At 41.4% G+C, this 24,625-nt stretch overlaps 1 protein-coding gene across 4 annotated transcripts in view; it reads left to right on the top strand.

The window, feature by feature from the left end:
* Positions 1-24,625, top strand: part of LOC118312962 (glutamate receptor 2-like) — a 57,120-nt gene that overhangs the window by 6,433 nt on the left and 26,062 nt on the right. For all 4 annotated transcript variants that reach the window (XM_035638071.2, XM_035638070.2, XM_035638069.2 and 1 more), the window contains exons 2-13: positions 9,646-9,786; positions 13,903-14,142; positions 15,303-15,424; positions 16,473-16,547; positions 17,270-17,323; positions 17,872-18,030; positions 18,649-18,816; positions 20,157-20,261; positions 20,384-20,491; positions 22,297-22,360; positions 22,841-22,983; positions 23,270-23,485. In XM_035638071.2, coding sequence (XP_035493964.1) covers positions 9,646-9,786; positions 13,903-14,142; positions 15,303-15,424; positions 16,473-16,547; positions 17,270-17,323; positions 17,872-18,030; positions 18,649-18,816; positions 20,157-20,261; positions 20,384-20,491; positions 22,297-22,360; positions 22,841-22,983; positions 23,270-23,485 — 1,595 coding nt within the window. The remainder of the gene's footprint in view (positions 1-9,645; positions 9,787-13,902; positions 14,143-15,302; positions 15,425-16,472; positions 16,548-17,269; positions 17,324-17,871; positions 18,031-18,648; positions 18,817-20,156; positions 20,262-20,383; positions 20,492-22,296; positions 22,361-22,840; positions 22,984-23,269; positions 23,486-24,625) is intronic.

The raw sequence follows: 24,625 nt of genomic DNA, 5'->3' as shown, positions 1-24,625 counted from the left end.
GTTATATCCATCTCTTTTTTCAGGACAACCTAGGCTATGAGAATATGTATGCTTCAGTGATATGACATGAATGTATAAATAGTTATATGACCATAAAGGAAAAGAAAGTCACTTGTGCACCTCTGCGAAGCAGTTCCTGTCCGCAGTGACACAGAGGAGGGTCAGTAGTAGTAGTAGGAGTAAACAGGAGGAGTGAGAGGTCCTGTTTTCAGTGTAAAATCTTTGTTTTTTTGACCAGTCGTCAACACAGGGTCTGATTGGTACAAGTGTATCCAAGATGGACGGCTAGAAGTCCGCTAACAACAACAGTAGCCTTTTACGTCTTGAAAAACGGGATAAAAATGATCATCAAAGTCATTCAAATGTTGGATTTATCATCATGGACATGTTGTACAAAGTCTCCGAAATGACACCGAAGTTCCAGGCCGCACTATAAATCTTCTGAAAGGGTCACGATCCCACGGAAGCCCTGCCTGGAACGGTGCAAGTGTTAGCTTCCCGTCAAAACAACCCGTAAGTTGCATAAACTGATCAAATGTCATGAGCACTTTTATAACATGACGCATTTTCTGTCGCGTACGACAGGTTCGGGCGCAGGGTCTCGTAAATCTCTTCGTTTATACTCTTTAATGCCGTTTTCATGAATCAACTCTTCCTGACATGAAGCAGGAAGCAAAACCTTATATGGTATTTTTGGGACGATGATTTTGCTAATTTGCGATCCGTGGCCACGCTCGCTTGACATCTTGTTCATCTTGTTTATGCACGTGATTTTGCCTGTTCGTACGAACTCACCGCACGAACAAATGTAAGATAAAAATTAGAATAAGAATACGAACATGTTATTGCATGAGGCACAATATTTTACATTGACAACTGGGATAATTAAATTAACATGGAGAAAGGAAACATAACAAAGTTTACAAAAAATACATTCCAACATCCGTGGGGTGGTTGTAGCTCAGGCGGTAGGTCGGATTACAGACAGTGAAGAGACGGCTGGAGGTGGAACATCTGGCTTAGTGGTGTCGCAACAACAACCTGGTCCTCGACAACCTCTGAGACAACGATCACTTCAGGAGAACAAAGACGAAAGTCCACCTCCCCCTCCACCTACATGGAGAAGCAGTGGAAAGGGTAGAAGATCTAAAGTTCTTTAGAGTAAATGTGACAAAACAGCTGACATGGACTGGCAACACCTCACGCCGGGTTAAAAAGGCCCAACAGAAAGCTGAAGCCGGCCCAGCTCCCACGGAAACTGCTGCTATCCTTCTGCAGGAGCACCATTGAGAGCATCCTGAACCAACTGTGCTACTGTGTAGTACGCCAACTGCACGGCTGCCGAGAGAAGAGACTTTCACCGCCCAGCGCATTGTCAGAATGGAACTCCCCAAACCTGGACACCACCCATGCCGGTCCCCTGAGGAAGAAGGCCAGCAGCATCGTCAGGGACACTCACTGTTCCAACCGCTGCCGTCCGGCAAACCGCTCAGGACAACAAGATCCCGCACCAACAGACTGTATGAGAGAAGCCAAATTTCATTATACACGAGGTTAATGACAATAAAGATCATTCTATTCTATTCTATTATGATCGAGGTCGGTGTGTCCTTGTGCATGTCACTGAACCCTAAATTGCCCCTGATGGCAGGCAGTGTGATAGGGAAGCACTATATATAGAAGCACTGTATGGATGTGTGTGTGTGAATGGCTGATTGTGACTTTTGCTGTAAATTGCTTTAAGTGGTCGTTAAGACTGGAACAGTGCTGCAGTGCATTTACCATGAAAAAACGAACATAGACAAAATAGATGAATTAAGAGCGGGGGCCAGATGTCAAACTCCTCAATCAATCCACGAGGAGATACAGTATTTAATTTATGAGCTGTATATGTCTCCTCCTGGAGAATGCCTTCATGAAGTGTTCGCCCCCTGTCTCAACGCCAATGGATCTCATAGAACTGACAAATTGCTGATGTCCTTGGTACTGGTGCCAAACCAGACATATTTTCATGGAACAGTATTGGCTAAAATTAAATTCAGATTTTGTCTTCACGGTACCCGTACTGTGTATTGTTCGCCTCAGTATTTTCAACGTGTCAGGTTGAGGACTGTGGAATATTGGGGAAACGCCTACGCACCGGGGTGAATATCTGAGCTGTGGCTCTGCACCACAACCTGAAGTGGATTATAAAATCACAGCCACTTTCTCGGTGCGAGGCGTGGACTGTGTGGGTGCTGCGTGGTTCACTGCATCACTTTGTTGCCTGTTTAAACAGCTTCAGATGTACCAGCAGGAACATCAGTGTATGCAGCGGGCCTGTGTGTGTGTGTGTGTCATACGCCTGGTTGTGTACGCATTATAGGTGCAGAAAATGAATTATTTCTTCTTCTCGCAAACATCTTGTAGTCATAAATATTACACCTGTCAAGAATGATCTTAATGAGATGAATGAGAGAAAAACCAAAGGAATACTCTAACACTGCACTCTGTATGATTTTATCACTGACTAAGAGACGTGGTCTGTCATGAGGTCATCAGTCATCATTATCCTTTGTGTTTGCTATATTTTTGGTAGTTACAATTCATTTATGTATGATGGTTGAAATACATTGTTCTCTGTCGCTCTCGCTCTCTCACATGTATTCATGTGCACATTTAGAACAACAGGAATTGAGTCAAAGTGCTTCGCAATCATGGCACAGAAAAGCAATGAGTATGGAGAAAAAATAAGGAATTGCAATGATAGAATCCAAATCTATGCGAGAGAAAAACACAGTAAAGGACATAGAAAATAAGGTAGAAAGAAGTCAGACATTAATAATATAAAATGATGATAGACATTGACAGAATCATGAGACAGAATCAGGCTGAATTAAAAGCAAGAATAAAAAGGAAAGCCTTTTGATCAGATTTGAAATCATCAATAGCCTCGGGGCAGCAACAGAGAAAGGTCAGTGCTCCTTACTGGAGGCTGAGAGAAGCTGCTATGAGATTATCTAAATATCCAGTGGGCAGAATATGGAACTAGGGGATCCGTGATATAATGAGGAGATATAGACCATTTGCTTTGTGAACAAATACTAACATTTTGTTCAACTGGTAACCAACGCAAGTTTTCCAGAGCAGGAGTGATGTGTTGCCTTGTCTTTAGTACCAAGGTTGGACGTCGGGGGAGGGCGGAGATGGACAACCCCATGTACAGGGAGTTACAGTAATCCAACCGGGAGGAGATAAAAGCATGGATGGCTGTTTCCAGGTCTTTTTTTTTGAATAAACAAGACTTTAATTTACCTATAGTTCTAAAAGCTGCCTTTCACTTGACCTTTCACCTAACCAAGGTGTGTGAATGATGGGAGAAGGGATGATTTAAGTCACTCACGGAGACCCAGGCTGTACCACATCGATATGGTTATATCAATTTTTTAAGCTATTGAGCAGGGGAGGCTTTCTCTTTGTTCATTGGAGTGTGCGGTAAACACATTAATAACCGTGGGAGGCTCTTTTTTATTATCATGGAGTGAAACAGTGCCCCTCCTCAATGCAGTCATTTTCCTCCAGTTTATAAAAGGATTGATAGCAGGCCATGAGAGGAGCGGCAGCCCACGTGACACCCTGACTACGTTAATGGCCATTATTAATGGTGGCCTTGTTTCTGTTGGCAGAAGCTCAGCGAGCGTGTCGAGACTAAGGCGCTGACAGTCGGCGCAGGCAGCCACGGTCGCTTCATACGGCCCCAGCCTCACTGCTCACGGCCAATCAGCCCGTGTGTGGAGCTATGACCTCATTCTGCCAGCTCCACCACGACTACTGCAGCTGAGGTAGAATTCATTTTCTCAAATTGATAAAGATTTTTTTTTTCCTCCTCTGCACCGATTTAAAAAAAAAAAAAGAGACTGGATCGGAAACATACGCCGGCGTCAACGATCCCATTTGAACAAGTAACGAATGCGGTTAACAAATTGAACATTGAGCAAAAATAAATTGCTGTAAAACACAAGAAAAATCAAATGTTAAAGATAGCGTTTTCCCTGGCTGATCCATCACGACGGGCTGATCTCTGTCACAGAGAGGCCTCTCCAGATGCTGCTGCTGGGACATCCTGGGACTGTGGAGTGCACAGTGACGCCCGGAGGCACGTGACAGTGTACCACAACCTGGCAGACCCAAAGGAGATACTGTACACTACAGAAAGAAGCAGCAGAGCTCTGAACATCCACAATGTCTTATTCACCTGTGTTAGCAGAGGTAATTGAGCCAATATTAGACATGAATGTAAAGAGGAATAATTAGGTGTCAGGAAAAAAAGTGACCAATGAAGAAAAATAATCCCACTGCACGTTCCTAACCTGTAAATTACATTTCATTATACTGGTAGCTTAAAAAGTAGTTCAGTTCCCAAACATGTGTTTTAAAGCATTGTTTAAGTATTAATCAAAATAATACTATATTAAATGTTTTTTAATCTATCTTTGACTGAGCACAGAGACATCAGGTTGTAATGCATATTTACAATAACTGGCTGACTGTTGAAATAAATGTTTGTGCAGCCTCAGTTCAGTGCAGACTCGGGCGCGAATTGATGCAGTTTGAAGTTTGGTCTGACTAATTTCTAATAAAAAATCATGCTGCCTATTGGCCTTCGAGACATTAAAAAGAAAATAAAAGCAGCTGATTGGGTGAATGTGGTAATGGGGACTTTAGGGGTGCGTCTCATCAGCGAGTTGGAGCCATTCTTCAAAGGTTCTTACAGAGATATTCAGCAGACATATTTTGATTTCTGACCAATATTTCATTCACCTTCATACAGGAGCAGCTAATCTCCAGAGGAAACAGACAGGTGATCTGGAGGAAGAGTTCATGGATGAAATTACAATTCAGAGCTTTTTATTTAAGACAAATGAGGACACCTTAGCAAGGTCACTCTTGAAACGTTTGGGATGAAGGAAACCAGTCTGTGCTTCCTTATGTCGATGTAGCACTCCAACTATTTATGACTTTGCATGTAACCAATGCCTGCAGGGAGCGTCCCCCCCCCCCCCCCTTTCAAAACTGGTTAAATATAGAGTGAGCTCCACAAAGGGCCAAAACAGACCTGATGTCCATTGAAAATGACAAATAGGATTTTACCATCCTTATTAAGGACTTCTCTGTCTGAAAAACAAGAAAGAAAACCTTCTAAAGCTAAGAATATGTATTTGTAATTGTGCTGCTTTTGAATTACTGATTTCCTTATGTGCTGCTGCTACTGTGATTATGGCTTTTTTGGGGGGGGGGGGGGGGGTATGACGCAGCAGTTCAATTCATGTCTCTGTAAAGATGATGTGATTTCGCCTCAGCAGTAAAACGGGCTTAAAAACTAAGTAAAACCAAGCGGATGCACTGTGAATGTCATTTTTCTGTAGCATTGCTGTTTAAAGGCCATTTCAATGTGTGTGTGTGTGTGTGTGTGTGTGTGTGTGTGTGTGTGTGTGGGCTGCATATTCCTAGAACGCTTTTATGTCAGTAAATTCAATAATTCTAATAGTTTAATTTTATTCAATTAAAAGTTACCTAGGGGCCTATGACCATCATAATCCACCACTGTCCGTTGGGTAAGACCTTGTAGAGCTGGTGGTTATGGAACTTTAATTCAGTTTGGTGTTTGACCCGCCTCATTATGTTTTCGTCTCACACCCGACCTGACTGAGACTGACTGTTTTTTTAGTTTTTTTTACCTCAACTTCTCCCACTGGAACGACTCAGGTGGTTTTCTTTTTCCTTAAGCAGTGTATCCCGCTGCGCCGATCAATCGCTGTAAAAGTCGACACGATGTAATCAATCAGTGTCTTGGACACATCTCGTTCCATTATCGATTCAGTTACGAGATAAACACCGGAAAGGCACCAGATTTGAGACAGTGCTCATCCTGAATCCATGACCACAATCATCCTACTACCACCTTGGACCCATGGAGGAACTGCTACAACAGTCTCACCCGCTGAAGGCTTTTCTGTATTGTGTTCACACAGAAATCCTGTCCCTCTTGCTGTTTATACACAAAAAGATGTCCAATGTCCAGAAAAATATGAATATTTATAGTATGAATTTCCCATTTTGTAATGGAGGGTTTTCTTTCTGAATAATTCATCCTCACCACCAAGTGTAGTCCCTGAGAGTTACTTGCCACGACAGCAAACACATGCACATTCATTAACATGAACAATTGTCTCCTTCATTTAAAATGTGCAAGATTCAGCCAAACATGCTTCTTTTCAAAAACATAAAAAAACACAAGACATAGGCACATTAGCACAGAATAATCCACATAAGCATATATGCACTGGGTAAATATCGTAAAGGTAAAAGAGTGACACAGCTGCTTGATTGCTCCAGTCAGTATTATATTGTCTGATCATTATTATAAATGCTTGAACAGCATTTTTAAACATTCTTTCAAACATGGATAAATATCCTGTGTTCTTCAGGGTTCTTGTTCTTATTCCTTTTATCCCGCCTACACTTCTTAGACGTAGTGTCAACACAGTTCTCTCACAGTCCATTGCTGCTTGCAGTTTGCCCCAGTCAGCCACACCCTCCTTCAATACAGCGCATGAGTGCGATATGGCTAACTGCAACAGTGTCATATGAATGTAGAAGTTTTAACAGTTTATCTGTTCAACAGTCCTTTGTATGGAGTGTATCTTTACTCGTTCATTGTCGCGCAACATTCCTGTTCAGAACATGCCGGAAGGGGTATGTCCAAACAGTGTACGTCCATGACACTTTACAGTTCGTGTGCAGCGTTCTCAGGTTGTAACGTGATGGTGATCCAAGCCTATCTTGTGTGAAGACCTTGTTGTCGTCCAGGCCACTGAGGCTTCTCACCACTCGGGGCCACTTGGCACCGGTGAGGTGACACTGTCCCCCACAGGCAGATCCTCAACATATCTATTCTCTTTCTCACGTAGGTGTTTCATCTGGCGTGTTGCTCTCTGGTCTTTCTCTGGCTCAGGCGGCAATTTTTCCTCAGGCTGTATGCATCCGCGCTCCAGCTGTCTTTCTGATACACACAGGACTCTCTTGGGTGGGCACAGTTTGGATGCTGTGGAAGTGGCCCTGGGTGGTACTCATCACCATCGTCCTCCTCCTGTGACTGTCACCCTACCACCCATCCCTCCACACTCCTTCTCTTGCTTGCGGAGGTACAAGAGTTTCCAGGGGAAGGTGGTAATATAGAAGGAGAAGATTACGATGAAACATCCTTGATCTCTCTTTTCTTTTTTTGGGTCTAAGTTTATAGACAGGGATATCCTTACCTACTTGGCGCACAGCTGTGTAGACAGTATCCTCCTAGTGGTTTCTCAGTTTGCTTGGACCACCATGAGGTCACTACGACCAGGCTGTGAAGAAGAGCCTTTCACCTTCCAGTCATGATGTCTCTTACATCTCACGGCGGCTTTGGGCATTTTCTCTCGTGATCTCATTTGCTTCTTCCATGCCCTGTTTCCACTTTTCCATGCAACCATGGTGGTTACTCTCTCCTTGCTTTGAGGTTAGGTTGAACAAGATTTGGACCATCAACTGTGGGGAGCATGCATACAGACTGCAGAAGGGTCACTTCAACATGAGCGCAAATGAATTTGTTCAGTGAGTCCTTCCAGTTACTATCATGTCTCTGTGAGGGTCTTTAACATCTGCAGTAGTGTACAGTTCAACCAGTCCACCTGCCCATTGTCCTGGGGGAGGTAGGGTGTGATCCTCGACCCAGCAGTTCCACCGTACTGTTTCATTTTATGTGGCGTTCATGGCATATTCTTGTTGGGAAGCCAAATGTCAGTGCATAGTCATAAAATATTTTGCCTGCAGCTTTTTTGCCTGGATATACTCCTAACCAACCTTGATTGAGAGGAGCTCTAACCGTTAAGTGGAGACAATGTTTGTCTTGTTGTATTTGAGGCACACACATGTTCTTGTGACATAATCCTCTATCTCTTGTTGCATAAAGGCCCATTGGTGTTTTCCTGTCTACACCTTAATGGCCCGTTTCTTCGTGGAGTTCCTTTACTCTCTTGTTTAACACCAGCTTTTCCTCTCTCTCGAAGGAGACGTGATCTGTGAACAGGTTGTTTTAGTTCTGGACCTGCCAAACTGTGATGAATCACTGGGCCCAATAGTGGGATCACTGCTTTGGTCATGTTTGATTTGTTCCTTATTTAATGGAAAGAGGAGGTACTGCGACACATTAAATTACCCTTTGCACTAAAATCTTTATGGATGTTATAATGGGACAGAATTTATCTGAGTGCTGCCGACGGTCAGTCTGTCTGTGAGAGATGGCCAATGTGTTTATCTGTGTGTGTGTGTGTGTGTGTGTGTGTGAGAGAGAGAGAGAGAGAGCGCTGCACATAACTCTGTGAAGCAACGGTTCAAAACATCCAGAGATCTTTAATGTTATGTAAAAAAAATGGTATCATTATGAAACTCCCCCTCGCCCCTCCGATGCTTTTCATTGGTCTTACCTCAGTGCATCTATTCAAACATGCCAAGGAAGAGCAGGGCCATTTTGTTATGTTGCAGCCTTCAGCAAATCATTTCCCCCTCTTTAATCTAAACTCAACACCCACATAATAAGGAAACACTGACATTGACATAAATATTCTGACACTGCTATTTAGCTCAGGTGCCATGAGGTGGAAGGAGGTGCAAAAGCTCAGATATGGGGAAGGCTACAAAACATTTCTGCTCCATTGAAGGTTCCCAAGAGCCACAGTGACCTCTATGGTTCTTAAACAGAAGACGTCTTTCCTCCAGACTGACATGACACTTACAACTGAGACCAGGGGATCTTGCTTCTCACAGTTCCCCGGTGGAGTTTTGCAGTGATTACTGTCCTTCTGAAAGTTTGAGTATGAGTGGTTTATTACCACACAAAACAGAGCAGATGCTTATGGCAGTATATGCACCTTCAGTTATCTGAAACAAATGATTGATTATTCATCGTTAATTGTAATAAATACATGTGTGAGGGATCTGGAAAGCATCCCCCTTCACTAAGGTGAAAAAACACACACACGTGAACATTATGTAAAGTTGGACCAAGTGGAAGAATACAGGAAGTCGTTTTTAGTTATATTGTGCTTTTATTTTGACAACCCTGCTAACCACTCGCTCTCTGAGATTGACTTCCGGGGGCGTGTTTTCATGGAGCGGATTGTACCAAGTGGTCACGGTAGAGAGAGGGGTGTGAGTAGGGGGGAGTTTGTTAGTTTGGCTTTTGTTTGCTATTTCTTCAGTTGATTATATATTTTTTTAAACCCTGTATTAGAATCTAATCATTTATATTGTGTATATTAAAATAATGTTGAAGTTAATTATAAACTTAAAATTGTACATATTGTGGGAGTGGCTATGGGCCCCTTCACTCTTTCTGATGTCACACCTCAGATATCACATCTTTTAGAATTCAGGTTGAAATGAACTTTACTGCCCCCTGCTGGTACTGCAGCTACTGATAAAACATACACCCACACGAACCCAACACGTTTTATTGCCTCTTTGACCAAACTGAATCATCTTGTTAATACAATATAAAATTAAACAGTTTGTCTTCATATTTTCTTGTGTTTCTGACCATTGTCGTGTGTGTGTGTCCGTCTGTTTCAGGTGGTTTATTCCCCAGGGGCGCAGATCAGGAGTACAGTGCATTCAGAGTTGGCATGGTGCAGTTTGGGATGGCAGATTTCAGACTGACCCCACACATAGATAACCTCGAGGTGGCCAACAGCTTTGCCGTCACTAACTGCTGTAAGTAACACCTTCTTTTTTTATTATTTTATATATATTTTATATTTGATTGTGGCAGGATGGTGCTGAAGGTAAGGCACAAGAGCGTAGTATTGGAAAGGTCACGTCAAGTCATATTAGAGAACTTTGAGTTCAGAATACCACCAAATTTGCTGATCATGAAAGGGGGCAAATATTATCAGGCTGTGATTTGTTGAAGAAAAAAAAAAACGGAGGGTGGGATGTTTCAATCATGTGTGACAGGGGCGGGCTCGGGAGACAGATGTGCCAGCAAGGAGGCTAACACTAATATTAAATAAGAAGTAAAAAAATAAAATATAGATGTATAGATATATAGACCAGATCAACATTTTCGTAGCAGAAGTGGAAACATCTTTCCGCCTCCATGAAATGACCTTGCCCGTTAGCAGCTGCCTGCAAACACATGTAATAGCTGCTTTAGTGAAATGGGTCCAGGCCAAAGATATTTGGTTGGTTTAGTTATTTTGACCAGGGACACTCGAGTCATGTTATGCTCCAGATTCACTAACTGTGCAGCAAACAGTAGGAAAAAAAAGTGGAACAAGGACTCATGCATGCAAGAATACTCCTTCTTCATCAGAGCATGATGCAATTGTGGCCCGAGGCTCAGAGCTCTGCTATTTAAGAGCAGTGTGTTGTGGTAACACCGAGTCCTCCTCTCCGCTGGCTACAGCCTGGTTCTGCACCTGCCACAGTACAAACAGCACAATGCTACGCTCACAAGGACCACATACCTCTGGCAGATGGTTAGGAGCAACTGTTACAATCAGGAATCGCAGCTTGTTTCACGTTTACATTTGAAAAAACGTTTAAAAAAAGAAACCTTATCGTACATGTCAGTCAATTGAAATCAGCTGCTAATTCAATGTACTTTTTTTGCTCTTTTATACAAGGGACACGACAAGGGCTTTACTTTTGTGTGAGCGCACGGTTCTGAAAGCAGCTTTGAGCTGAACGTGACATTATCAGGAGGCAGTGATTTTCTTGACAGTGACTGTTTGGTACGTTGGCGCCTTGACACGTACTCCAGTCGGAGGTGAAGCAGTGGTGAAACTGTCACCTCGGTGCCAAGAACGAATGAATCTCATACAGTCAGCTGCTCAGAGCAGGTCAACAGCTCAGTGCACAAATTTACAAATATTCAATAGGTGCTTCTACTAAGTACAGAACCAAAGGTCTGACTACCTTTGTTAGTGAGAGATTTCAGTTATTGATATTTAATGGAATTTCAAACATGTCTAAAACCATGTTCCATCTTATGTCATAATGGATTATTTAATGTAGACTGATGTTGACTTTATCTATTTAATATGAAATCTTCATCACAGTAAAAATGTTCAAAAAGAGAAGAGGTCTGTAAGAGTTCTGTGTCTAGTGGAGGTGACATCAGTGGATCAAATCAGAAGCCTAATTATTAATCCAAACCTTTGTCTTCTGTAGCTACACCTTGACTAAAGGCTTGTGTTGACTACAAATCCAGCCTCAGATATTACAAAAGTTAAATAGAAGTTAGAACATATTTGAATTATTTGAACCATCAGCGGGTGTAATTTCTTACAGTGTATAGCTGTAATTCCATTGGTTCAATCATTAGCACTTTGGTGTAAAGCAGTTTCCCATTCATTTACATTACAGGTACTGTCCGGGTGAAATCTGAGTGAGAACACTTTACACGGAGAATTAGCATGTTACTTATTAAATACTTTTGTAATTGTAATTTATAATTAATGAAGCAAAGCATCAGCATCGGTCATTAGAGGGAGCATCAGGTTGACCAAATCAAAGCAGTTTTTGCTGCTTTCTTAGCTGAAAGGTCAAAAATCAAATGACAGATATACTGTGACTGTAGCTGATAGATATCGTTATTGTTATTGTATTCTCCTTCATGGAACAGTCATGTTCAGTATCAGGATGTCAGCATTAACGCAGCATACGGCGCACATGAGTTCAACCAGGGCCTTTCTGTGTGGAGTTTGTATGTTCTCCCCGTGTATGCGTGGGTTCTCTCCGGGTTCTCCGGCTTCCTCCCACAGTCCAAAGACATGCAGAATGGGGTTAGGTTCATTGAAGACTCTAAATTGACCGTAGGTGGGAATGTGAGAGTGAATGGTTGTCCGTCTCTGTATGTGGCCCTGTGATAGGCTGGCGACCTGTCCAGGGTGAACCTCGCCTCTCGCCCAATGTCAGCTGGGATTGGCTCCAGCCCCCCCCGCGACCCTTAAATGGACAAAGCGGTAGACGATGGATGGATGGACGGTGCCATGAATGTACAGTAGCAGTTTACCCAGTGAGAAGAACTTGGACGTTTTGTTTCTGGAGTGAAGAACAAGGCCATTGAAGTAGGACAGTTAAATATAGCAGCCTTACAGACAGAGATGACTTCTGTGTTCACCCTCTAAGTTTAAAAGCACATGTCCACAGTGTAGAAAATATTAGCTCCCTGTGATATAATATAATAACATGATAAATATTAAAGAATCAAAATAGCCCTCTGGTTCCAACATCATCATTTTGGCAAAAGAAGAGGTTGTGAGGAAAGTTTGAATAAAGGTTTGCAGCAAGTTGTGTCATCTGTTCTTGAGCCCAGGCCTGGTTCTAAAGCAGAAGGCAAAGCACAAGGTGGTAGGTCTTCAGGTCATGTTATATGTCTGTGTTGAATCAACGCCGTCGGGTGTTGCTGTGTAGCCTTCGAAGTAGCCTGACGTGCCCCTCCATTGAAATCGAATTACATGTTGTGGCAGGAGAACTGCGATTGGTTTCGCTTGTTAGCATGTCTCGTCCATATTTCACCCTCACTCTGCCTCAATCATTCAATGGTGGAACGCCTCATATCTTCTGATGTCTTCCCTCTTTTTTGCTTTGCAGTCATTTCAGTTAAAGTGGCCATATTTTCCACTAAAAGTAGCACCAACTAGTGTTTGGTGCTATAATTGCAGAGCTTCTCAAACGCACCAGCCCAGAAATATTAAAGGTGACATATTATGCAAATTCACTTTTTTAGTATGTGTGCACACCAGTTTATGTATCTGTGGAGCCTGCCAGCCCACAAACTGTGGAAGAAAAAGACCACTACATAAAACCCTACAGTCTGGCTCTGAACCACTGGTTCAGATCTCTCTCCCACTGTGATGTCACAGTCGGACTCTTTTGGGGGTAACTCCGCCTGCAATCTGAGAATCTCCACTTCTCTGGTGAAGGGGCGTGACATTTTCTACACATTTTTAAAACCGTTTGACCAATCACAACAGACTGGGCCAGCTGGCTAATCAGAGCAGACTGGGGTTTATCGGGAGGAGGGGCTAAAATAAATCCAGGTGAGGGTGAAAACAGGAGCTGCAGTGATGGACAGTGTGAGGACACTGATGCCTTTTCTGAACATCAGAGCATGTAAACCTTTTCAAGTGGTAACACAAGTTAAAAATACGAACCTGAATATAAGCATAATATGTCACCTTTAATACTCACGATGGTTGATCCTAGGCAGAGGTATAAACTGTCCTTTCGGCGCACTGACTGTGTGACCGTCTCCATGACACCTACTAGTTTTTTCACGTATGTACAGCAGTGCAACATGATTATTTGCTCTCTGAGCTACCTGTTGCTCAGCTTTCCACACTGTCTGTAGAATGTCCTACATTCATTTATAGACTTTGTGTCCCCAATTTATTCGAACCTTTTCAAACAATATTTATAGACACAGCTGAACTATACTCTAAAAGTATCCAACACTAATATTGATAATCACGATCAGCTGTATAATCTGTCCTAAATGTTATTAGGGAGCTGATCAGTGTTACTACAAGGTTCTGAGTGCAGTGACATCCTGTGGGCGGCTGTGGCTCAGGAGGTAGCCTGCCCCCAGTCCACATGCCAAAGTGTCCTTGGGCAAGCCTTTGAAGGCTCTTATGGCAGCGTGTGACATAATGTGACAGAAGAAGTGAGGTAAATAACAGAATGTATGTGTAAATGGGTGAATGTGACAAGTACGTTAGGTGGTCGATAAGACTTTTTGACCCTCTTCCACTCACATACAACCTGCCTCTACCATGTGTCTCAGCTTCATTAAAATGATTCTCTCTCTCCCTTTCTTCCTAGTTTGTTCCCAGTTCTCTCGAGGTGTCTACGCCATATTTGGCTTCTACGACAAGAAGTCGGTAAACACCATCACGTCCTTCTGCGAGACACTCCACGTCTCCTTCATCACACCCTCTTTCCCCGCAGAAGGGATGAATCAGTTTGTTCTCCAGATGAGGCCCGACATCAAAGGGCCTCTGGTCTCGTTGGTCGAGTACTACAAGTGGGAAAGGTTTGCCTACCTATATGACAGTGATAGAGGTGAGGACACTCATTCATCGTCACATTAATGACACTATTATATATAGAAGTAATTCTTGACAATTTCACCAAAATCTAATTACACATCTTTTCAAATGTAATCGGGTCTGATTATAGTGAATTGTTTATTGTAATCTGATTAGACAATCCAGACTACATGTAATCCATTAGTAGCCAACGCTGTATTTATGTATGTACAAGTATGTATGTTTGCATGCATATATATAACTTGTGCATCAAATGATAATGTACTTTAATGTAATTTAAAGCATGTTTAAAATAAGACTGATATGTAAGTTCAGAATGAATCTGACTGCATCCAAACTGAAAATCAATAATTTTTACTCTATCAATTTCCAGATGTTCCAAAGTAAAAGTAAGACAGTTGTATGAGGGAATGGCTTCCATTCTGAAACTTGAGTTACTGTATTGGCATCTTGAGACACCTGCCTGTGATGTAACTGATGAATTGTGTCCATTTCCATTTCGAGCAATATACTTAGATATTAATGGAAAATCTGCGTAACATTTACAGATTTGTGAACACGCTTAGCATCTGCACATTTACTGTAAAACGCCATGTACACACTTACAGATTTGTGTACACTGTTGCAGATTTCTCTTCACATTCACCATTCTGACGATGCACGCATACATTGAGATATATTTGCAAATCTCTCCAATCACATTTGTAAATAGTTTAGCTACACTAAAGGCTCTAGATACCTGCCTACATTAAACTTTGTTTTCCTTTGACCTGGATGACAGGGAGAAACTTCACAAATATAAATGTAATAGTTCTGAACCTGAATCCTAAGTGATAAAAAATGTGTTACACATATACATCTGTTATTTCAATTGCCATATATTGTACATACAGTAACGGACATTTTTATAGTAGTGTTATTTTGAATATTTGGCCAACTAAAGCACAGATCGCAACTGTAGAGTTGTAGTTATTTTTAACAGTTACAAAAGCTGAAAGCTGAACCCAAACAGGTTTTAACAGATTTAGCCTGGATGAGCAGATTCAATCTGGACATTTGTTAAAATGCTGTAGACCTTAACCTTACCTGGCATACGCTGAAAAACAATGTAACTTACAGTACAAAGATAAGCATTTAACTAACCCCGTCTTGTTCGTGGTTTTTGTTGTGTAGGTCTTTCTACTCTTCAGGTTATACTGGACACAGCAGCCGAGAAAAAATGGGTCGTCACGGCGATTAATGTAGGGAACCTGAAAGATGAGAGGAAGGATGAAGCCTACCGCTCCCTGTTCCAGGTACTGATGCTCCGAACCCTGGTAGCAATTGCTCCATGGTTCATTACCAAGACGCACAAATACATGGTCAAAGTACTGGTGCAGTAGGATCGCTACCACAGATTCTAAGGCTCAGTCGCGATGTCCATAGGAGACAGTGTGGATTGTCCACCGTCCCAGCAGAACGATGCAGAGTAGAGAAACATTTTGGCTATAAAAGCCCAAATTACTGTACATTCTAATGACATTAATGATTGCATGAGTTGGTCTACCTGACTGTAAAACATGCATTGAATTATTGTTAAGGACAACGCAGAATTAGAAAATTAAGAAAGAACATTTCATTTATTCCCCCACAAAATGTATGTTGTGGAGAAACATATTAATCACACTACTGCATGTAGTTCCATTACATCTTTCTTTTTTTAAAGCATGATTTTGGGGAATCTGACATTAACTATATCTAAATATTGTTTGTAGAGGAGCAACAGTAAACTTCATAACATCAACGTCAATATTAACGCAATAATTTGTCACTGGAAACAAATCTCAACTTTCAGCGAAATGAATCATTTTAGAGCCAAAGTTTAGAGCCAAAGAAGAACAATGGTGAGTCAGTGTCTGTAACTACTGCTTGTTGAACATTTTACTTTTTACTTTTCATTACACAAAGACTAAAGAGCGTAGTTGTTAATGTCACCTCACCTGGTTCACTCTGGCTTAAGTGTCTTGCCCGAGGACACGTCGGCACGCAGGGATCGAACCGACGACCTTCAGGTTAGTGGACAACATCTCTACCTCGTGAGCCCAGAGAACTGAACCGGATCTGCTCTCTATAACCCTGGGATATTACTGGATCTCTGTCTTTATATCTTCTTATTGTAGATTATATTCCACAGTCATTTCCAGGAATCTTTCCTCAGAAATTACAGCTACATGTCATTTCCTCTCTATGAAGTTCATACAGTATTATGGGATGTGTGAAATAACATAACATACCCCACTGGGTGTTTGCAGAGCTAGGTTTCGAGGACTTTGCCGTTGAACACTGTGAAACACTGTTTTTCAGGACCTGGAGATCCGTAAGGAGCGACGCATCATCCTGGACTGCGAACAAGACAAAGTCAAGGACATCATGGAACAGGTTGACTCCAGTCCTGCCACTACTGCTACTCCTAGAATTAATAATAGTGTCCACTCATCACCAAGATAGCTTCTTATCCTTCAATATTCAAAAGAGAATTTCATTTCTCTTGCTCATGCATTTACCAACTCAATCTGCCTGATGTAGGCAACTAATATTCAGTTTTTTCTTTATTTTTTAAATTCTTTTAATAATTATTGTTGTCCTGATTTTTTAATATGGCAAAACAACTGGCCATAGTGTAGCTGTCCATGAACAGCAACACATTTTTTTCTGATACTTGTTTCTTTGGGGGCTGGGAAAAGTAATTCTACAACTGAAGCCCAATGAGGTATTAAATGTAATTTAATCTGAAAAGTTATTGTTTTATTAGCTCATTTAAAGAAATGTTTTTTGGAGTATCAGTGGCTCACCTGGTTGAACATCAAGGCTTAGCCATGACATGACCATCAAGGCTTAGCCATGACTACACTGTTCCAGGTTTGAATCCCACAAAGGCCTTTTGCTCCCTGTCATCTTCTCACTTACATGTCGAACCAATCTCAACTATTGTTGCCAAAGAAAATAACTTTCAAAGGTATAATTGTTGAGGCGACGTGGTTTTTCACAGGACAGCAACAACAGACTGTAAATTGCTCTTCATGACGGTTCATCAATTTGATCTCGTTTGTGATTGTTCTTCTGGACGTTACTGACACATCTTGTACTCTCTCTTTTTTCAGATTATCACTATAGGCAGACACGTAAAGGGATATCACTATATCGTCGCCAACTTGGTGAGTCACTGGCTTATCGATGTTTTATATTGTTAAAGGCAGCTCATGTACGATCATGTAAAGGAGACAAATAATATATATATTTATATTTGTTTTAAATCTTTAAAATAAGACCTAATTCATATTTCTGTCCTAATCTTCTCCTGTATTCAATTTTATTAATAGATTCATTTTGAAATGTATTTACCTATATATATATATTTATCTATTAATTTACGTGGTGAACCTTTTGGCCATCAGAGTGCATAGATCGACAACACATCAATTAATGCCTCCATTTATTTTTAATATAATTTTTTATGCTCTAAATGATGGGACTTGTTGGTGAAGTTGTTGGTCTTGTTAATTATCACTTTTTTCTCTATGATATACAGCAAAACACTTATCATTTACTTTGACAGAACGTGTTTTAACATTGTTGGTCAGTTTCTGAAGAAAGTCTACACGCCCTGCAGAGTCCAAGTCTCCAACAGATCCTGGGAGAGGCTCAAATGTGCAACAAGTCAAAGGTCATCAATTGGAATGAATTTCTGTTGTTCTTGTTCCAGGGTTTTGTAGACGGGGACCTCACAAAAATCCAGTATGGAGGTGCGAATGTGTCTGGATTTCAGATAGTAGATTTCGACGATCCTGTGGTTGCAAAGTTTGACCAACGGTGGGAGGCTCTGGAAGAGAAGGAGTATCCTGGAGCTGATCAACGGATCAGGGTAAGCTTTGGATCTTGATGGGAAAAAAACTGACACTGATGATATCTGAGAGAGGGCAATTTGGTGCGTCTTGGTTGAATTTAAGGGGACTGGTATACCTTGGTGGAGGTATGCTTCCATACAGGTTTATAGTTTCATAGTAGGAATATAAAAATATGCGTTAGGAAAAGTTATTCAGATTACCCAGAACTAATCTAAGAATCATGTTTGTGTAATTGTGCTAATGTTAAGTTTAGTAATCTAAATCAATTCTCTATTTATTGTGAGTGCTCCAGTGCAGAATCTCTTGTTGTGAAGAACTTTGTGGCCACAAAATATAGGACCATTTATATTTAGGATAATTCCTGATATTGCCTAAAATGTTGTGTCTGACTTATGTTTAGCCATTCATTATATCTTTGTAAAAATGAGCTGCCACAGAGACAGATGTGGTTTAACAGGCTACAGTGCCCAGAGTGGATGATGGCTCTCAGAATTTAACCAAACGTCCTCATTCATCCTACAAGAACTACACAATAGGCAGCACAAGGATTATGTCCCAACATGCTTATGAGCTCTTAGAAATGGCCCTAAAATACATGGTTATTGATTCTTGCCGACGTTTCCTGTCAATTTCAGTACACCTCAGCCCTCACCTTCGACGCCGTCCACGTGATGACTGAGGCGTTCCGCTTCCTTCACAAGCAGAGGATAGACATGAGTCGTCGTGGCAACAATGGCGACTGCCTGGCCAATCCAGCGGTGCCTTGGGCACAGGGGGTGGAGATTGAACGAGCCCTCAAACAGGTAACCAGAGCAAACTCTTGAGATATATAACTGAGATAGACAGTTCTACAAGAGCTGATAAAAGTTACAGGGCTCCAGAGTGCGACCATGTCACCAACAAGCTGTGAAGTGCACTGATGCGCCTAACACTAGGCATGGAACAGGAACCCGGTAATAAATGGGCCCCGGGACAAGATGAGAGGGTGAATGAGAGCCACCTCACTGTGACCCTGTTGTAGAGTCGTAGGGCTTTAGGTAACAGTCTGTCTGTTTATATAGAGTTGTTACATTTTTTCTTAGACAGGCTTTATGTTAGTTCCATCACGCAACACACAACATCATGTACTTAATGAGTTATTTGTTCAAAATAGAGCTGTTCAGTGTTCAACAATATACTGAGTACATAACGAGAATCAAAACATTTGTCCATTCAATTGTCATTTTCATTAAATTTCTACTAAAAAGGAAACAGCAAGAACCGATAAAGTACCGTATCGATAAGAGTAGTTCATACCAATCCCTATTCGGAAAGGAATGGCTTGTTCAATTTCCGTAGCTCATGACATGATAAAACTGCCAACATTATGCATTAAATTTATTGCAAAGATTACAGCCAAAGCAAAGGCTGGGAACACTGCTTTTGCTGTCAGAGGATCTACGTTCCGAATGGAAACCAGAAAGAAGCACAATGTCTCTCAAGGTCGGCAGAGCAGCCCTCCTCCCCGCAGTGTTTCAGCCCAAGGCTGCGGTTAACTGAAGTAGTGAGGAGTCAGCAATGATCGAACTTAACACTGCTTATAATATCGCCGAAGAAGAGCTACCATTTACAAAATTAGGTCCCAAATCATCCTCATGAAAAAGCACCTTCATGCCTGTTTACAGTCATCTACGTAATGTGTTAAGAAATTACCAATGTATACGGGAACTGTCAAGAAAAGGTATAATAGGTGCATTATTGCGGTGCCAAAAGGTGCAGTGAAAGATTTTGTGTGCAAACACAAAAAGTTAGTCTGGAGCCCCGAGTTATTGTTTGGCCTTTGTGTGAGATTCTATGGCAGTTTAAAATGAAAACAGGGACGTCATGTAAAAGCCCTGAGATCTCAACACTCTAGCATTTATTAAATGGCTATTTGTTGTTGCACATATACATTATATGGTACATATGACAAACACCTTACTTCAATTCCTGAATGTTGCTCTGTCTAACCTGAAGTCATCACTGTGTGATACCTTTGACTATATTGATACTTTCACTACAAATTTCAATTTACAAAGAACCTACCATGTGTGGTGTCTTCTAACTTAGGTCAAATACAACAATCTGTGTGTATGTGTGTGTGTGTGTGCGTGTGTGAGTGTAGGTGCGTGTAGACGGTCTAACAGGTACCATTCAGTTTGACCAGTATGGGAAGAGAATCAACTACTCAGTGACCGTCATGGAGCTGAAGAACAACGGACCTGTTAAGGTAACCGAACAATCAATTTGCCATCATGAATACCATGACGGCATGTAGCTTTGTGGAAGATATATAACCTGTGTGTGTGTGTGTGTGTGTGTGTGTGTGTGTGTGTGTGTGTTTCTCTTCAGATTGGCTACTGGAACGAGGTGGATAAGATGGTGGTGACAAAGTCAGACCTTTACCCTAATGACACCATGGGGATGGAAAACAAGACGGTCATCGTTACAACTATACTGGTATGTTTCTATCCATTCTACATTCAGTTCACACTAAAGCTCATTGACTCGAGCTGCTGGGACGATTTCAGAGCTAAGCAGCTACTATTTGACTCATTTTATTTCTCACACTCTGCCAATGGACCACACAGTAATGAAGAGAAAGCAAACCCTTAAGGCGTGTTAGGAGATAGCTGCTGTTACATTTTTGTAACAGGTTGTCTTTTGAAAAATTCTTTGAGATTTTTTATGGGAATAAAGCAAAACATGATGACACACATTTTTAAAAAATGGTGATATTTACACCTTGTAGTGAGTAACAGACTAAAAAATATTGCAAAAATGTCTCTGCTAATATCTCGGCAGCTGTGAGACTTGGAATCATCGCATGCATCTCCTCTCTGCTGTAGTCTGTTGACATTTTCACATCACTAAACAGACGAGATTCGCAAGCGAATCACATTCGCTTGCGTCCGTTGGTAACGCCTCTGGGAAATCGAAAATGAACCGAGAGGTCCCAGACTAATACGTATTTGAGTATTAGTCTGGCCAGGCTACCTTTCCCACGCTTTTCACCAAGCTTCACTGAACTTACCAGCGGCACACAGTGACTTTTACACTTAGACAAGAAGACCTGGGGCGGGGTGGGAAGGTTGGTTTTATAAATGTAATATATATGAATGACCAAGGTGGTTTTTATTGCCAGTGCATCTTAGAGCAGTTAGCCATAGTCATTCACTGTTCAGAGATCCAAGGTTTAATCTTCAATGGGAAAAAGTCCAAAACAAGATCCTGTCCCCTCCAGCCTTTGTCAACGGGACAGGGTCACACCCACGGAAATGACAAATGATAAATGCAATGGCTGGACGTGGTCAAGTTGGCTTCCAGAGGCAATAACCTGCTGCTGCCACAAGATGGAGTAAATTATAAAATGGATGCAAAGAGGCAACATCAGATCAGACAGAACGCTGGAGAGATATCGCTTCCACTAATGTATCATCTAATTGATGACTTTTTTTCATCTTTAACAGGTCAAGCACGGCTTAGCTGTTATAAGACATGACATGATAAGAAATATGACAAACATAGCAGGAGATTGTCCGAGTCAGACACGGTCACAACAACGGGAAGATGGGCGGAACATTCCGTGGTGTCTGGGTACAGCGTGCAGGAGGCAGGACATGATAAGTTTGCTGCAGAAAGCAAAGTTTTTTGTCAAGTCATCAACATGCCCACCAGCCTTGCTGTGAAGTCTGTTCAGATTTTCCTCAGACACTCTCTGGACATTTCACAGGGGGCTGGCAGGAGAAGTTCTAGGCAATGTCCGGAGTGACATTTGCTTTCTCTCACAGCCCCTCCGGAGAAGTTCAGGAAAATGTCGGGTCTTCAGTGCGTGTCTGAGAGCAGCTCTTGACGCCACTGGGACATAGACTGGATGGCCCCGAGCGCTGTCCAGATGTTTGACTTGAGATGTTTTTTACACGGTTGGGTAAAAATGTTTTGTGGGTGTGGTCAAATCAATTCAACTTCCTTTAACGCTCCAATGCTTCGTCCATTTGTAACCACAATTGGCCCGACTAAGTCGACAAATAAGACTGCCATCTGTCATGCAGTTATGTCACTTTACAAATAATTGAATTTCTTAATACATATCAGCACTACTCCCATATTGTGATGGCTACATGGAGGTTTGTACCAATTAAAATACCAAGCATGACCAAGTCATATCAGATTGTAAGCAGATTGTTGGATATCTTATTGTTAATAACTTATTCTTTATTAAAAAGGAGTGCATAGAATTAGCAAAAATATGTTTGTGCATCTAGGAAGCCCCCTATGTGATGCTGAAGAAAAACGCTGAGCTGTTTCAAGACAATGACCGATATGAAGGTATGTCTGTATACCAAATTGTTCATGTGTGTGTATTTGTGTGTATTTAATGAGGCTCACTATATTAAAAAAACTGCACAACAACATGTTTATTAAAGTAATAAAAAATGGCTCCACAGTCATATTTTTTCAATACCTATATACTGTATACCATTCTCCATGGACAACGCAGAAGTGGTATTGCTTCTATTTATGTTGCACCATCATACAGCCTCCAAAACCAATTCATCTTTTATGTATAGATTATATATTTTTTAATACAATACACAGAGTATGTTTGCAAGATACTTTGGTCAAAAACTAATGTCGCCATCATACACAGGATTCCTTAGGTTGATACCTGCTGATTATGTTTATGTGCATCATTCAACTGAAGTTTCCATACTGTAGTCTGTATCTCATAAAGTTTGTCTAACCCTGGTGACGTGTTTTCTGAATGTGTCTTTTCTTTTTTAATTGTTTATTTTGGACTGATGCAAGGTTACTGCGTTGACCTGGCTGCGGAGATTGCAAAGCACTGTGGCATACGCTACCAGCTAAGGATTGTGGGTGACGGTAAATACGGAGCAAGAGATGCAGAGACCAAGATCTGGAATGGCATGGTTGGAGAGCTGGTATATGGGGTAAGATTTAATACTCATACAAAATATAATATATCATACCACAAGGGTCCACCATGCTCAACAACACCAGAATCTCACCATGTCACCATTTAGTCGATTAGTATGAATTGAGTCATACTCATTGAAATAACAGCTCTCTGCACATCTTTCATCATTTAAACCAAAGTATCAGTTAATAACAATATAGGAATTGATCACATTATTTTGTATTAATATTGTATTGTACTGGTGGTCGTTGAAGAGCTCACACTGTCAAACGCTCTTTCTGCCTCTGTCTCTCCAACAGAAAGCAGACATAGCAGTTGCTCCGCTGACGATCACTCTGGTTCGTGAAGAGGTGATCGATTTCTCCAAACCCTTCATGTCTTTGGGAATCTCCATTATGATCAAAAAGCCACAGAAATCCAAACCAGGAGTCTTCTCCTTTCTGGACCCACTGGCCTATGAAATCTGGATGTGCATTGTCTTTGCCTATATAGGAGTCAGTGTTGTACTCTTTCTGGTAAGTCTGTTTGTGGGTATAGATGTGTTTTATTACATCATTCCTGATGCGGGTGTGCTATGTGCGTGCATCAATATTCTGCCTACAAAATACTGCTGTCATTTTTTATATTTGTAGCATCTTTTAACCTGGGTGCACAGAGAGACACAACTGCATTGTTTGTCTGTGTGATGTATGTATGTGGGTATTGTAAACAGTATGTGTAAGTGTTACGCCTGGGCAGGGCTGCTACTGTACCTCACAAAATTGCTCTGGTGTCAATATCAACATCAACAGATCTTTCCGTCTATTTTTGCTGGGAACTGTGTGTGTTTGTCACACACAGGAAAAGGCATGTAATGCATAAAATAGTGTTCAGTAGTTATTTCCATGTTGTCAGGCACAAAAAGGAACTCACAACTCAAAACTCTGGCAGCAAAACAGGAGCAAAACTCAGGAACATAGAGTCAAGGAAACACTGAATGTGACTGAAATGAACTGAAGTGAACTGAATCGAGCCAAACTGAGCAGGGAAACTGACAAAGATTGGGAGCACAGAGAATAAATACACAAGGGAGTGAGGAATAAATGGGCACAGCTGAAACACATTGGGACAGGATAAATCAAAAATGTGAATTAGAGACACAAAAACTTAGAAAAACAAAAGGAAATACAAGACCAACCCCCAAAATCCCAAAAGACATATGAAATCCAAACAAAACTAAGCTACAAACAAAACGACTAAAAAGAGAAAAGCCTCAAATGAACAAAAGGTTGATATTAACACACAGGCTGTGGGGCACCAGCATGAAAACCATCCTCCATGAATACCAACGCAGGCAGTGTGTCCTGGGACTTGGGGTATTAATTTTGAGGAATTAGGTTGATTAGACTTTTGATTATTTAAATCTCATAGTATGTTGGCGGCCAGGAGCGGTTAGGCCATATTAAGTGATGCCTAGACAAAAGGGTGTTAAATGTTGTCAATATTATTTGTCTTCATGCAAGAAAATGAGATGTGCAGGTCTTTGCAGTTGCGATTTTCAGGCTTTGTGCTACGTGTAAATTCAAGATACTAGTTTTAGTCGCACACACCTGAACCAATACACCCCATCAGACTACCAGTAGTGATATGACGCCTGTAAATAAACTTTCCATGGA

The sequence above is a fragment of the Scophthalmus maximus genome, chromosome 8, assembly GCF_022379125.1.
Source record: "Scophthalmus maximus strain ysfricsl-2021 chromosome 8, ASM2237912v1, whole genome shotgun sequence".
Classification (NCBI taxonomy): domain Eukaryota; kingdom Metazoa; phylum Chordata; class Actinopteri; order Pleuronectiformes; family Scophthalmidae; genus Scophthalmus; species Scophthalmus maximus.
This window is presented reverse-complemented; position numbering and strand designations above follow the sequence as displayed.